Source organism: Radiomyces spectabilis, assembly GCF_025331425.1.
Source record: "Radiomyces spectabilis strain NRRL 2753 chromosome Unknown BYT42scaffold_9, whole genome shotgun sequence".
NCBI lineage: Eukaryota > Fungi > Mucoromycota > Mucoromycetes > Mucorales > Radiomycetaceae > Radiomyces > Radiomyces spectabilis.
Window position 1 is genome coordinate 311,108 of NW_026251934.1, and position 14,764 is coordinate 325,871.

General features: G+C 45.3%; 6 protein-coding genes across 6 annotated transcripts; 3 read left to right on the top strand and 3 right to left on the bottom strand.

Annotated features, from left to right (window-relative positions):
* Positions 1 to 2,646: 2,646 nt before the first annotated feature.
* BYT42DRAFT_500155 (argininosuccinate synthase) lies at positions 2,647 to 4,109 on the bottom strand (the record flags this gene model as incomplete). Its single annotated transcript, XM_051564689.1, has 3 exons — positions 2,647 to 3,434; positions 3,577 to 3,835; positions 3,921 to 4,109. 3 exons carry the CDS (start codon positions 4,107 to 4,109, stop codon positions 2,647 to 2,649), a joined length of 1,236 nt encoding a protein of 411 aa, XP_051421492.1.
* Positions 4,110 to 4,611: 502 nt separating this feature from the next.
* On the top strand, positions 4,612 to 7,291 carry BYT42DRAFT_547305 (Aspartate/glutamate/uridylate kinase; the record flags this gene model as incomplete). The annotated part of the gene is made up of 3 exons (XM_051565940.1): positions 4,612 to 4,752; positions 4,880 to 7,174; positions 7,238 to 7,291. The coding sequence occupies 3 exons, from the start codon at positions 4,612 to 4,614 to the stop codon at positions 7,289 to 7,291; spliced, it is 2,490 nt and encodes an 829-aa protein (XP_051421493.1).
* Positions 7,292 to 7,397: 106 nt separating this feature from the next.
* BYT42DRAFT_395923 (uncharacterized protein) lies at positions 7,398 to 8,676 on the top strand. Its single transcript, XM_051563371.1, has 5 exons — positions 7,398 to 7,570; positions 7,631 to 7,738; positions 7,809 to 7,984; positions 8,055 to 8,120; positions 8,179 to 8,676. Exons 1-5 carry the CDS (start codon positions 7,504 to 7,506, stop codon positions 8,491 to 8,493), a joined length of 732 nt encoding a protein of 243 aa, XP_051421494.1. The 5' UTR covers positions 7,398 to 7,503; the 3' UTR covers positions 8,494 to 8,676.
* Positions 8,677 to 8,859: 183 nt separating this feature from the next.
* On the bottom strand, positions 8,860 to 11,794 carry BYT42DRAFT_395942 (uncharacterized protein). Its single transcript, XM_051563372.1, has 4 exons — positions 11,535 to 11,794; positions 11,194 to 11,460; positions 9,232 to 11,139; positions 8,860 to 9,178 (listed from the first exon to the last, which is right to left on the bottom strand). The coding sequence occupies exons 1-4, from the start codon at positions 11,679 to 11,681 to the stop codon at positions 9,167 to 9,169; spliced, it is 2,334 nt and encodes a 777-aa protein (XP_051421495.1). The 5' UTR covers positions 11,682 to 11,794; the 3' UTR covers positions 8,860 to 9,166.
* Positions 11,795 to 12,065: 271 nt separating this feature from the next.
* BYT42DRAFT_500023 (uncharacterized protein) lies at positions 12,066 to 12,758 on the bottom strand (the record flags this gene model as incomplete). The annotated part of the gene is made up of 2 exons (XM_051564675.1): positions 12,066 to 12,365; positions 12,432 to 12,758. 2 exons carry the CDS (start codon positions 12,756 to 12,758, stop codon positions 12,066 to 12,068), a joined length of 627 nt encoding a protein of 208 aa, XP_051421496.1.
* A 659-nt stretch (positions 12,759 to 13,417) lies between these two features.
* Positions 13,418 to 14,417, top strand: BYT42DRAFT_547307 (uncharacterized protein; the record flags this gene model as incomplete). Its single annotated transcript, XM_051565941.1, has 3 exons — positions 13,418 to 13,472; positions 13,537 to 13,694; positions 13,776 to 14,417. The coding sequence occupies 3 exons, from the start codon at positions 13,418 to 13,420 to the stop codon at positions 14,415 to 14,417; spliced, it is 855 nt and encodes a 284-aa protein (XP_051421497.1).
* Between the last annotated feature and the right edge of the window lie 347 nt (positions 14,418 to 14,764).

The following is a 14,764-nucleotide window of genomic DNA, read 5'->3' on the forward strand; positions in this document are numbered from 1 at the left end:
GGTCTGTCTGGTATGATAGCAGCTACATCGGTGGCTGCCGGCTGCAGATACTGTCCGCGATGATCCCCGGGTAAAAGGCGACGGGTATGATGCATGTTGCGTAGAACAATTTCGTAATCCCGTTTCAGTATCATCACCTCGCAAGTGTTCTCCAGCAGATTGATATATGCGGGCATAAGGATTTACCCGAGCCATCATCGTCTGCAAAGTTTGTAGGATTTGGGGATGAAGATCGTCAAACATAGATGACCGATGTTGCTGCTGAATATCAGGATCATATATGTATAATTGCGGGAATTTCGGTTGAAAGTTTGCTGAGGATGCAGATCGGGTAATTCTATGATGGATAGTGCCATGCATACGGAAGGTATAACTGCCAGATCTTGCATGGCCAAATCCTCATCAATCTACAGTATATCAAGCCCAATTTAGTAAGCAACGTTTTTCTGTTTTTGGTTGGGCGTTGGCTCGACGCAACAACTGCCGTGATGTACATACCTCAACACCAATTGAAGTAAACGCAAAAAGGGTATTGTACTTTCGAATGTAATGTATGAACTCCTTGGAGATCGCGTCTTGGCCAGTGAGCAATTGTCGCAGCTCTTCAGGAGGTGGCTGAAGGACGGGCAACTGGACCTTTCCCCGGTTGCAGCAAACGACAAACCGAGGTTCTTGACGGGTTCCAACTACTTTTTCGGCCTCCCAACCTTTGGCTCCACAGGAAATACAGACCAAGATCATGCTGCCATTGTCCATTACTCCATCAACGTTGACGTTTGGAGCTCGAATTGAAGCGCCTCCTTGAAATTCTTCAAAGAAGATGCGAGCAGTATTGTGGAATGGCCTACTGATAAAAAAACGTAAATGGAAAATATAAGCTCTTAATCATGCCATGTCTAGAGGATCTTTGAAGAAAATACATACCTTCCGTCGTTGATGACACAGAGCAAGTGGGACTGTATCCTCAACGTCGGCTGGCTCAACTGGTAGCCACATAATGGGAAAATATAAACTTAAATGCATGCAATGTCAGAGGAGTTTTGAAGAGACATCCATACCTTCCATAATTGAAGGGACTGGCGCAAGTGGAACGGTATTCTCAACGTCATCAGCCATATTTCCAAAATGTAAGGGACAAAGCGAGCTTGGCACGTTTTGCTGGTCTGTACCGCCTCATTGGCAAAGTATATCTATCGGGATCTCAGAAACTGGAAAATATCCAAGACAAATGTATACAATACGGGCATAATTTTGAATAAACTACTGCCAAGAGAATATGTAAAATACCTTTTTGGGTGACTTGAATAAACTCAGCAGTTGTATTCATGCGATTCACGGACACCGTGAACTCGTCATTCTGTGATGATCCGTACATCCACATTGGCAGCGTCTGGTAAGGTCTATTTGGATTTCGAGAAATTTTTATCAAGAAAAAAGTGTATATACATTGTGGAGAGGCATGAAAAACCGCTGCGCTTGTGCTTCTTGAATAAACGGCTGCTCTTGAATAAACTGTCCAGTGGTTGTATTCCTGATGTTCAACAGACACCATGAGCTCGTAAATCTTCGATGATCCGTACTTCCACAACGGCAAGGCATACTGTAGATTATTTTTTAGCTGTGACAGGATATAGCTAAATTAAAAATCAAAAAGCAATCTTTTCTCTTATATATTGTCGGAAGTGTGTGGGCAACGTCCCTTTTTGGGTTGATATGTTTTTGTACGAACAGTATGTGGCCATGGCAATATGGCATGAGAACTAATTCTATGTAGAGTTATAACCTAAAAAGGCAATGTGACTTTGCTTATTTTATTAATAAAGGGCGCTCGATGGAAAGTGATCAGGTCAACCCAAAATTTGAAAATGATTCCCGTAATGTGAGCCCGTTTACTTTATGGTTCTCCAGCAGTCATCGTGTGCGTATAGCCCATTTCATGCTGACAGACAGCGTAGAGGATGTTGCTCTCGAGGTGCATCGACAAGTGTTTGCTTAGACACGTGTTGCCGCATAGGTTTTACTTGCTTCTGCCGTCACTGTCCCACAACGCGCCTCAATCTCCTGTTGCGCAATAAAACTATCTTCCTACTCATGCTTCCAGCTAGTGTCTAGTTTCACTAGTGTACCAATAAATCGATGACACAGGTTCTCCGCAAAAACTTCAACAGCAATGTATTGTGGAGCAGTTTAGGCTCAGTTGTCGGAACGCAAAAATAACGCCAGCTGGACGGATCCAATTGCGTTCAAGAATTCAACCAGCCCCGCAATTTCTAGTGTCCAATTTCGAAGCTTCGGAATAAAAAAAAAAGCTTATCGAAGCTTTTTCTGTTTCAGCTGCTTCAAGTTGGGAAAATGGGGGTGTTTCGAAATTTGATCCGCTTGAAATAGAACCAAAGAAGGCTTCCGTCGGTCGAAATCACGTCAAGAAAGAAAAAGGGACCAATATGGTGTAATAATGCAGTGCTATGTCGAATTTTATTTTGTACAGATTAGAGGTTGAATAAAAGCATACACGACATGCTGTGTGAATTTGCATGATCTATGAATTCTTTGACTTTTTTCTTTTTCTTTTTTATGATATCTAGGTTTTTGGATACGAAGAAAGAACAGTTAAGAGAGGAAAGATGTGGATAGATGGGGAACGGTCTATTGCAAAGGAGTCCACTTCTTGAGACGGATAGAGTGAATCTTGATGAAACCATCGGCATCCTGAGGATTGTAACCACCCTGTTCATCCATGGAGGATTCCTTCATATCGTACAACTTGGCACCGTCACCACGAGCCACGCGACCCTCAATCACAGTGTTACCCTTATACAACTTCAACTTGACATCACCAGTCACGTTACGCTGAGTGAAGGCGATGGACTGAGCCAAGTATTCGCATTCGGGGGAGAAGTAAAGACCGTTGTACAATGCGCGGGAATAGGGGACAGTGATGGTTTGATCGCGAAGAGCACGCAAGTGACCGTCGAGGGTCAAACCTTCCAAATCCTTGTGGGCAGTGCGCAAGATAGTGCCACCGGGGGTTTCGTAGCAACCACGAGACTTGACACCGATGAAACGAGATTCAACAATATCAATGCGACCGATACCGTTGCGACGAGCGACAGTGTTCAAGTAAGTGAAAAGCTCAACGGCTTCAGTAACTTCGGTACCGTCGTTGTGGTTGACGACCTTGACGGGGATACCCTTTTCAAAGGTAATGGTGATACGTTCGGGAGTGTTAGGAGCATCCTCGGCATCAACAGTAAGCTTCCACATATCCTTGGGAGGAGTGACATTCGGGTCTTCGAGAATACCAGCTTCATAGGAGATGTGGAACAAGTTCTCATCGGTGGACCAGGGCTTGGCAGCAGTTTGAACGACAGGGATACCCTTCTCAGCAGCGAAGGCGAGAAGATCCTTTCGACCAGCGAAACGTTCGAAGAATTCTAAAAGAGGTTAAAAGAAAAAATATGAGTCGTCGCGGTCACATTAGGCTCAAAAAAAAGATTTTGTGTTTGTTTTTCTTTTTGAAGAGATGGGACCTCCAAAAAGGAATAGGAAGCAGGTGGCAAAGATCGGTATACATACCAGGCAATCTCCAGGGAGCAATGACTTGGATGTCGGGCTTCAAGGCGTAGTATGCCAATTCGAAGCGGACTTGATCGTTACCCTTACCAGTGCAGCCGTGAGACACAAACTGGCAACCTTCACGGGCAGCGATTTCGATTTGTTTGCGAGCAATGACAGGGCGGGCCAAGGAGGTACCCAAAAGATAGACAGATTCGTAGATAGCGTTGGCCTGGATAGCAGGGAAGATCTGCTCCTTGACGAATTCTTCTTTGAGATCCTATTCAATCAAAAGAGAATAAAATTAAATCACTGAAGACCACGCTTTGGTTCCGAGCCAGATGTCAATCCACACTGATACTTACCTCAACAAAGACCTTGGTGGCACCGACCTTCAAGGCCTTTTCACGGGCAGCTTCAAAGTCTTCTTCCTGACCAACATCGGCAATGTAGGCCATCACTTCATAGCCTTGCTCGATCAACCAAGCCAAGATACAAGAGGTATCAAGACCACCAGAGTAAGCGAGGAGAACTTTTCCTTTTTCACCAGCCATTGTTGTGTATATCCAAGAAAATCGAAGGACAAAGAAACAAAGATTGAAAAAATTCTCGATGGTCTCGAGAATTGGGTCAATTTTATAGGTCTCCTTGTTTCCAACCCCCGACACTAGACACTTCTCCACAAAATGTCAGACTGCAATGTTTTTCTACCTTTTGAGCGCAATGGACATGACTTGGCCTATCACATTACGTTCACAACCTATTCATCATACCCAGCGACCCTATTCAAAACCTATCTCTGACGTTTATATCAAGCAAATTGATTGATTTGACTTGCTTCATGGGCTTCGAAACCAAACTTTTGACGTGGGCGGTCTTCCAATCTGACAATGGTGATGGAAGATGAGTCAGGGTTACGGTTCATGGACTAAAGACCCGAGTCAGCGAGCCGACAAATTTTTTTTTTAATTCTCTTCTTTTCCCTCTTTTGTACTGTCTACCCTTTGGTTTCGACCTTTCCCATCCTCTTTTTTCTCCTTTTTCTCTTCCTTGATTATGTTGTCCATAGTCAGAAAGACTACTGCAAAGTGCTTACCCAATGTCTCACGACATTTAGTGTCAAAGGGAGTGGCACAGGTGCACCGACCTTTATTGTTGCATCGTGGTTACCAAACTGATACAACATCTTCCGAAAAGGTACGTTAAGCTGTTCTTTCTCCATCGTAATAAAAAAATGAACCGAGATATGAATTCTAAGTGATCCTATTATCTTACCTATATATAATTGGTTTTTTTTCTTTTTTTTTTCGTGATGGTTCATTAGGATACGATTGTCAAATTATTGTACAATATCGGATCGCGCAAAGAAGTCGAACAATATCTGCGTCATTTCTCATCGGTCGAATCGCAAAAATTCGCTGTCATTAAAGTCGGTGGTGCGGTTCTTACCGATGAACTCGAGACATTAGCTTCCGCTTTGACCTTTTTGCACCGCGTGGGTCTTTATCCTATCGTTCTTCATGGTGCTGGTCCCCAGTTGAACCGTTTATTGGAAGAAGCCAACGTCGAACCTCAATATGATGAAGGTATCCGTATCACTGATGCCAAAACCTTGGAAATCGCCCGTAAAGTGTTTGCGGCCGAGAATTTGAAACTCGTCGATGCTTTGGAACGTCACGGCACCAAGGCTAGACCTATTCCGGGAGGTGTGTTTGTGGCCGATTATTTGGATAAGGAGAAATACGGCTTGGTCGGTCAAATCAAGAGTGTGAACAAGGACGCCATTGAATCGTCCATTCGTGCCGGTGCTTTACCCATTCTGACATCGTTAGCCGAGACACCCGACGGTCAGATTCTCAATGTCAATGCCGATGTGGCTGCTGCTGAATTAGCCACTGTGTTGGAGCCTTTGAAGATTGTCTTCTTGAACGAAAAGAACGGTCTTTATCATGGTGTGACTGGCAAGAAGATTGATGTAATCAATTTGGATGAAGAGTATGAGGACTTGCTCAAGGAATCCTGGGTCCGCTATGGTACCAAGTTGAAGATCAAACAATGTAAAGAACTTTTGGACGGTCTTCCACGCTCATCGTCTGTTGCCATCATTTCGGCCGGTCATCTTCACAAGGAGTTGTTCACTGATTCTGGTGCCGGTACTCTTATTCGCCGTGGTCACAAGCTCTTCAAGTACGACGGACTTGACCAAGTGGACCCCGACAAACTTCGTCGTATCATGGAAGCCGAGGATGCCGAAATTCAGACGGGTGAAACTTCCGTGGCTAGCTACATTCGTTCATTGCAGCAAAAGAAGAATGTCACCATCTACACCGACGAGCCCGGTCAGGTGTTGGCTATCGTGAGCCGCGGAGATGCTGACGAAGGCAAGCCTGCTGTTCTTGAAAAGATTCTGGCCACCAAGACAGCTGTGTTGAACAACGTTCCTGATAACTTGTGGAATATCATTCGCAAGGACTTTGATTGCTTGACCTGGCGTGTGAACAAGACGGAAGACGGACACTTGGATCGTTCGTGGCATTTCGAAAGAGCCGATGGATCGCTTCGCAACCCCAAGGATGGCAGCACGACCTTTTTCTACGGCGTTTTGGACGCCGACAAAGCATCCCAGACTTTGAGCCAAGCTGCCAAAATGCCTAGCGGCAAACGTTCGTACTCAACTTTCATGAGCCGTCGCGGTTTCGCTACGGCTACGCGCCAGAAGAACGTCGGGTTGATCGGTGCCCGTGGATACACCGGTCGTGAGCTTATCAACATCATTAATGCGCATCCCAATCTCAACTTGACCCACGTCAGCTCTCGTGAATTGGAAGGCAAGCCCTTGGAAGGTTACACAAAGGCTTCATTGAACTATGTGAACTTGAAGCCCGAGGAGTTGAAGGCTCAGGGAGAAGTCGATGCGTGGGTGTTGGCTTTACCCAATGGTGTATGTGCTCCTTTTGTGAATCAAGTGGAAAACGATGTCAAGGCCGGTCAATCGTCTGATAAAGTCTTGGTGGATCTGAGTGCTGATTATCGTTTTGACAATACCTGGGCTTACGGTCTTCCAGAATTCAACCGTGATCAATTGAAGGGAGCTACACGCATTGCCAACCCTGGCTGTTATGCCACTGGCGCTCAAATGTCGCTTCGTCCTTTGCTTCCCTACCTCGACAAGGCCAGCGCTCCCACTGTGTTTGGTGTCTCTGGTTACTCTGGCGCCGGTACCAAGCCCAGCCCCAAGAACGATCCCAAGGTGTTGCATGATAACTTATTACCTTACAGCTTGGTCAACCATATCCACGAACGTGAAGTCTCCTACCAGTTGGGCACCAGTGTCAATTTCATTCCCCACGTGGCTGCATGGTTCCAAGGCATCTCTCTGACCGTCAACGTTCCTTTGTCTCAGACGATGACTAGCCACAACATCAAGGAGATCTTTGAAGAATTCTATCAGGGTGAAAAGCTCGTCAAGGTGATTGACGGTGAAACTTTTGTTCGTGATAATTCTGGAAAGCATTTCGTCCGTGTCGGTGGTTTCGCTGTCCATCCTGACGGTAAACGTGCCGTTATTACTGCTACCATTGATAATTTATTAAAGGGTGCTGCCACTCAAGCAGTACAGGTGAGTTGCAACCAGTCAACTATTCCTGTGAGTATATCGACACTGACGATGCTGTGTTAATAGAACTTGAATTTGGCTCTCGGATTCGAAGAGTACGCTGGTATCCCCCTAGAATAAATTAGACAATAGTACATTATTTTGCATTCTCCATGATTAGATATTTCCCAACCTCTCACGTTATTACACGGCCTCTTTTTTCTTTCTTTACGTTTGCCAATACCTGATTGACGCATACAGTTATTCTCAGCAACGAGTGAGACCAAAAAAAAAGTTGGCGCTTCCAAAATTGCTTTTTTTTTCTGGGAGTCACTCGTGTTTCTAACCGCTAAATGAGTCAACTGACCGAAGAGAACATTGCTGAATTTCATCGTCTGGGATACACTATTCTTCGAAATGGTAGGCATTGGATGTGAAGAACGAGGAAGAGAAGCAGTCATTCAAACAGAAACGTACTAGCTTTGACGCCAGAGGAACTACACGCATTACATGAAGAAGCCGACATGCTGATGAACTACCTAATGTCGGAAGATATCGATATTGTTCGCGATTTGGGATGTATCATAGGTATGTATTGGCCAGCTACGTCTTTCAATAGACATGCCAGCTCACCTACTTTGGTTCACGTTGCAATAAGAGCCGTTGACCTGTGGGTATCTTGATCCGCCAAGGTCGCGTGATTACACATACAAAACAGACGCTTACATGGAACGACGCAACAGTATATTGGATCAGAGCATGGCCAGTCAAGTAACTCTCTGCAGTATAGCTCGATCAGCTTCCAAGTTGCTTGGCAGTAGTTGTGTGTACTTGGTAATTGGGCTTGCAGCCGGGAAAAATACATGGACACGCTAGCTCATATGCACCCGAAATTATTTTCCAGCTCAATGAACAATATATTGTCAAACCTCCGGCTACAGCCTCCAAGTCACAATTTGCATGGCATAGAGTAAGTATACAACGGAACTTCACCTCGAGACAATTAGCGATACTCATTGATGCGGAAGGATTCAGATTATTACGCAGACGCAGCGCTACAAGATGAGCCAACCGTGGCGTGTTGGACGACACTTGATCCAGTCGATGCAGATAATGGCTCTATTGCGTTGAGTGCCTTTGGATCAACGGGACCATCAATAACACAAGTGGTCGAGGCGCCCGCAGGCAGTATCGTATTCATGTCCAACAAGTTATTCCATAAGAGTACCGGGAATGCGACTTCCAAATTTCGCCGTGTTTTTATGCCACAATACTCTGCTCGTCCTCTTCTAGAAACAAATACTTCTCGCTGTGTCGCACTTGCCGTTCCTTGCGAAATTTAGAAAGCCAACCATGTTCTTTTTCCAGTTTTTCCCCCACTGTTACTGCTAGTGCAACTGTACTATTTTTCTTTGTATTCCAGCTATTACAGAGTACTATACAAACGGTACACGCATATGGTTCGATTCTCGGGATGATCCATAGCGAAGTAGATCGTTGAATCCTGTGCGGCATTGCAAAGGTAGTGTATATGACTACCAATAATGGTTTGCACCAATTCCCCCTAATGAACTATATTTAAGAGAGATATTCAATGAGAAATTTTATAAGTAGATGTCATTACCGTTTCAAGATGACGAATTTCAATGAGATGGTCAGAAAACGCCAATAAGTAGGGATACAGGAGAGCTATATGGGCGACACGTGAGTCAAAATCGAGCGACTTGATGACAGACGGTAAATTGGCGTTTCGGAGACCCGAACCATAAATGATGGGCCATGAACGCGAAGGAGTGCAGATCAATATGGACCCCCGTTGCAACGGAAGGAACCCTACAGCAGGACATGATTCGATCATGATGCATTCTTCTTTGAAGGGATAATAAGAGAAGCAAGTTTTTGCAGGATAAATTGGTACATGGAAACGGGCCACACCTTCGCGTAAAGAACGTATGAAAATTGTGTCATGGACAATTTGAAGCTCGGTGACATGTCCTAACGGGAGAGGATACTCCTTTATACAATTGCCTGACATGAATATTGTTGCTGTTTATATTCTTGTTCGTATCCTACACGTTTACCTTGTACTTTTTGAACCACGGGCCTTGGCCGTTCGTGACATTGGTTGCCGTGCATCTCAATGATATCACCAATATGAGCTTTCCTGCCCGCTTGATGATGTAGGCCAGCGTAGGATGTTGATGAATCATCCCTGTAGTAAATACGACGATGGGGGAACGGCGAACAAGGAATCGACCACGTTGTTTTGCAATGCTTTCGTGTTTCTGGAGACTGCAGCTCAGCGTTTCCAAGGGGTAACCGATCAATGCTCGTCTTTTAGTACCGACAAGGACCAGTAACATATCATCCATTATTTGCAGCGCCTGACAGTGATTTTGTGCGATCACCATCTGGAAATCTCCCGAGCCATCAAGATAACCCATCCATACTCCGTGTTGCGTACCTAGAACCAGCATCGCACGTCCATTCAATCTATGAATTGATAGTGCACATTCAACGCGGCCACAGTCAATAGGAAAGAAAAGTTCATGGCCTAATCTCACGGGTTTCAACGAGAACGAAAAGGATGCCAGACATATTGGGGACATCACGAACGGACGGGGTAGAAAAACGGCAGCGTGGATGCTTTGACACCAGCTTTCCTGTTCTTCAATGGAAGCACACTCAAATCGGAACGAGCATTCGGGATAGCCAAGGTGGAAGACCTTCAAAATACGTGAAGGACCTACGGAAGATAGTTGACTTCCGTTGGATTCGGAGCGTATAGGCAGTTGGCTCATATTGAGATCCATGCGCTGTTTTTCGGTTTCCATTTTGTATGCTGGCATAGCAGAGCCCGGTGGAGAAGATTTTCGGAAGCTGTATCGTAACTTCAGCAAACGCGAGTAAGTGGATGACGAGTTGAGCGGATCCGAGGCTAAACTGAGTCGATGCATGTCGGGCCGTCGCCTTTGACGAAGGGACGAGATGAGTTTAGATGGTCGTCTCGCAAGACTGTACGGAATACGAGCTAAGCGTCGCATGAACGAAGGTGGATTCCCCAGCTGTAGCATAGGCAAAGGAATCGGTCGATCGATAATCACAAACTCTTCTCCTCTATGCGGATCAAGCCGTGTATAAGTAATCAGAAGTACGTTGGAGAACAGAAACAGATGACATGGTGTCGTCGATGGTGCAAAAGGTGAATGGCATAGCAACAATTGTCCTTGACGTAACAGCTTTGCGTTGCTCGATAACAGCTGCTGGTACCAATGCTGAATCCTTAGTATCTGTCCCGGAAACGACAACGACTTCAGGATGTGGTAATGGTAAGTCTCTGTTTCTGCGAGTTCAGCTGCCGCGTTCATCTGACGCAACAGATCGTGAAGTATTTCAATGTAAGCGCGTAAAGCCAGTTGATCGCCTTCGTCTACTGTCCGCTTCAAAATGGCTTCAATTAAGAGCTTATGTTTGCCGATTCGTAAAGTGGGCGAGCTAAGATAGTGGCGAATTCCTAGTCTGCGTGTCGTGTCGTGGGCGTCTTGTTGATGTAAAAACCGTTGAAAAGCAGCGTTACTGCGCGTCTCCATGGACAGGATATAGATGGCTTTACTGTAATGGCGTGCATAGCATATGTACGGTTCGATGAAATGAGTGATATGCCGAAGGAAAATCGACCCGACGTGATCGATGAAAAATCCATCGTGGCGCTTTGTCACCAAATCTTGCCATAGGAACCGATGAAGATGAAAAAGCTGCCGATAATTACTAAATACGTCTTCCAGAAACTGACCACGTCGTCTGTGCTCGATACCACAATCCGGTTGTAACGAAATGGGCTCATGGTAAATCTGATGCAGAATGTCGAGATCACGACAGTAATTCTGCTCACTGACAATAAAGTCGGCAATCGCAGCTTGTCTCATAAGTTCTTGATGGTCGATCGAGTTGCGGATAGCTTGCGGAACATGATCTATCCATCGGCGTTGCTAAAGCTAAAAGTTAAACCATGGTTTAGCCTGTCCTGGTAAGTCGCCTCTTACTTTAATTGCTTTATCAACATCATCTATTAGACACAGCGGACCTAGAACCGGTTTATGGGGACATGTAGGCGAATAACAGCCGCTCGAGGGCGAGCAACTAGTGCTGTAACATTGAGAAAGTGGTGTGAAAATGCCGCGGAGGGTACCTGTGACGCGATAGTAAGCTGTTGAAGGCACCGGATCCAGAAAATTGCACTGTAAAAATAGGCCCAAAAGCTGAGTATGGATTCGTGAGCTTTGGTCTGGCAATATGTATGCGATCGTTTCCTGATTTTGTAACGTAGTTAAAAATAGCAAGTCAATATAGGGCGAAAGACAGAAGAGAAAGACATGGGGCGTACCAAAGCTTCTACTTTTGTTATTTGGTCATAAGCCATCGTCCTTGCAAATATTTCTGATAATTTTGAGAGTAAAGGAGTCATGGAGGGATCAAACTGTATAGTAACACTCGGTCCATTAGGGTGTTCCTGTGCGTCCAACGTCAACATAGATGAATGAAAAAAGAAACCAATAGTAGTAGTGGTAATAAGAAGCCCCAGTATACAGTGTTTTTGGGTTTCTCTTGTTTGATCAACTTACGAACAGAGAAAACATAGAAGAGAATTTCTAAACAGTTCTGTAAACGATTGTCCATATGAAGTGATCAAAACTCAATGTCATGTGTTGCTTCGACATCATGCCTCGCTTAATTTGAAAGGCCGCATTCAACAGCATGCTGAACACCCACTGTCAAAAAAAGCATGGCCATCGATTGGTGCCGCCGTCAAATGCTCAGAATTTTAATATGCAAGTTATTATGTTGCTTTTTTCTAGTATATTCCCCCCTTTCAAATATTACATCAGATGGTGAGGCCCTATCGTCATACCATACATTATGCGATAGGCACGATGTGACAGCCCAACGTCCCACGGCCGCCCCAACCGCTCTGCGGTGTTAGCGTTAACGATACTCTTTGTGCATCCGATCGCAAAACAACCACTTCTATAGGCGCGCCTTCACTTTGACGTACCAACTGGTTCAATGCTTGCAGTCCTTCGCTGTTGTGAGCATGCACGTGACCGAAGCGGACAATGCTATCGCCTCGTCTCAATCCTGCTGTATCGGCAGGTGAGTCAGGGGCCACACCATTCACTTTGGCAAATGGAATTTCTTCGGCCAAGACGACACCTTGCTGAGCCTCTGAGACAGTGCCTGGAGGTTGTTGTTGTGTGGTCGCTGGTTGCTCCGGTGCTATAACCGTCGTCAATCGTTCCGGTGCGTCTCGTTTGGCCTGATGAATGGCATGAAGCTTAAGTTCAATCTCGTGCATAATGGCTTTGTAATCGTTCCGTAATCGATACACTAAATTGCGTGATGTACGGGCTGCGGCGACGTCGACATCAGATCTCGGAAATCCTGAACGATCCACAAGAGGAACATCCATGCCCACGCCTTGCATGTTCAGACCTTCCTGAAGATCCTTGAGTTGCGACTCGATATCGTCCTTCTTCGCCATCAGTTCCTGTGCTTCTTTAAAAAGCGTGTTGGCAAGTTCGGCATGTGAGTTTGGAGAAGGTATACCCATGGCGTTTCGATCAGTTACGGTGGCGAAGAAAGAGTCGCAGCTTCGCTAAGCATCGTTTGCGTGTCAAATCCACCGAATTGAGCCTCCGCCAACATTTACCATTTTTGGCATCGACAAATGGCAAATTGCAGAAAGATCAAAACCACGGATACTGCATTTCGAAATTGCAAGAGCTTTTCCCGGAGATTTTATGTCCAGCTGCTCTTCGTGAAGAAAAAAAAAGTCGGGAGTTTTTCTTATGGTCGTATCAATTGAACCGATTCGGATATTGAAAGATAGGTAGGATCATAATCCGTGGATCGAACATGGTTCTTTGAGTGTCCCCTTACAAGCAGTTCGTCGGCCACCATGCTACCGTAGTATTGTTGATACTTTGTATCTGTGTAATAAATAAGTTCGATTGAGTACAAGGTAGTTGCGGTTGTTGTGATTGAAACATGATTTGAAATGAAACTAAGCAAACCATAGACCATCCCACGAAAAGAATGTACTTACTGCGAAAGGCACGTTCGGGAATATACCGTACGAAGGACGAATAAAAACCCGTAAAGAATATCTGTATTCGATCTGTTTTCTTTTTCTTTTTTTCAAGTGATCCACTTCCGTTCCCTATCTCTACATACATTTTCATCACATAAAGTCAAAAAAGAAATACAATTATGAAGGCATTTTCAATTCTCGCTCTTGCAGCAGGTTTCGCTGCTGTCGTGTCCGGTATGATCCTGCTTTATTTAGCCTCAAATACTTTACAGCTTACTAATTCGTCTTTCATTCATAGCCGGATATGACGGCGATGACGACAATAACGAATGGGACCACAAAAAGTGGAAACACGATAACGTTATCACATTGACTGATGTCATATTCGAGACCAGACCACCTGTCGTCGTCTACACGACTGTTACTGCTACAGTGACAGATGGTGTTAGCAAGCCGGTAAGCAACCGACCACCACTGCGTCAAAATGCAGTATAATTTCCGACATCGATTTCTTAACTTTCGTAACAATTTCCATAGTGGGGTCATCACTACAAGCAAAAAGGCGAACACGGTGGCTGGGGCAACCACGGCAACAACTGGGGCGGAAAAGGTGGCCACGGTGGACACGGTGGCTGGAAGGGAAAGGGCGGACACGGCGGAAAAGGTGGATACGGTGTAAAAGGTCATGGTGGTAAAGGTGGCTACAAGCACAAGCACCACGACTGGGACGACGACGACAGCGATGATTATCACCACAAGGGCGGCAAGGGCGGCAAGGGAGGAAAGGGAGGCAAATGGGATGATGAAAATGGCAAGGATGGTGGTTGGGAAGGCAAACAAGGTGGAAAGAACCAAATGAAGGGCAACGGTCAAATCACCGTGAATCCCTTAAAGATCGGTGCTGCTGCTCAATCATCTTCTACTTCATCAGCGGCTGCTGGTGCTCCCTCTTCGGCCGCTTCCTCATCTGCTGCTGGTTCCTCGTCATCTATGAACGGTGCTGCTCCTACCAGCGCAGCCAGTGGTCCTGCTTCCAACGTCAGTGGCAGCGCAAGCCGTACCTCCGTTGCGCACAGACCCTCTACCACCACCCGCCGTACTGGTGCCGGCGCCAACCTTCGCGTTGGTGGTTCCTTAGTTGCTGCATGTGTTGGTGCTGCCGCATGGTTCCTTCTTTAAATAGATCTCCCTTTTTCTTTTTTTGTTTTGTTTTCCCCTTTACAAAATTTGCTATTTTTCGACTATTTCTGTTAAAATCAAGCTGAGGCCTTGTCGATCTTTTTCTTTTTATTGTCCGAACATCATTCTCCATCTCTCCCTCTACTCGCTTCTCCATTAGTTTGTTATCATCTCTGTCCCCAAAAAGAGAAAAAAAAAACCAATGAATAAATTTATCGTAGATTAGTGCTGTATAGCTCAAACCACAAACCAGACGGACCCTTCAATTAACAGTTAACTTTTTTTTCATTGCCATCTTACAACAACAGTGAACATACTAAAGTTGCTAGATCGCAGACATAATCCGT

Excerpts from the sequence above, each read along its gene's own strand:
- BYT42DRAFT_395923 (XM_051563371.1), top strand. The coding sequence starts at position 7,504 with ATGAGTCAACTGACCGAAGAGAACATTGCTGAATTTCATCGTCTGGGA. Across the intron at positions 7,739-7,808 it reads CGATTTGGGATGTATCATAG|AGCCGTTGACCTGTGGGTAT; the intron begins GTATGTATTGGC and ends CGTTGCAATAAG. Across the intron at positions 8,121-8,178 it reads CACAATTTGCATGGCATAGA|GATTCAGATTATTACGCAGA; the intron begins GTAAGTATACAA and ends TTGATGCGGAAG.
- BYT42DRAFT_395942 (XM_051563372.1), bottom strand. The coding sequence starts at position 11,681 with ATGTTGACGTTGGACGCACAGGAACACCCTAATGGACCGAGTGTTACT. Across the intron at positions 11,461-11,534 it reads TAACAAAAGTAGAAGCTTTG|GAAACGATCGCATACATATT; the intron begins GTACGCCCCATG and ends TTACAAAATCAG. Across the intron at positions 11,140-11,193 it reads ATGTTGATAAAGCAATTAAA|CAACGCCGATGGATAGATCA; the intron begins GTAAGAGGCGAC and ends TTTTAGCTTTAG.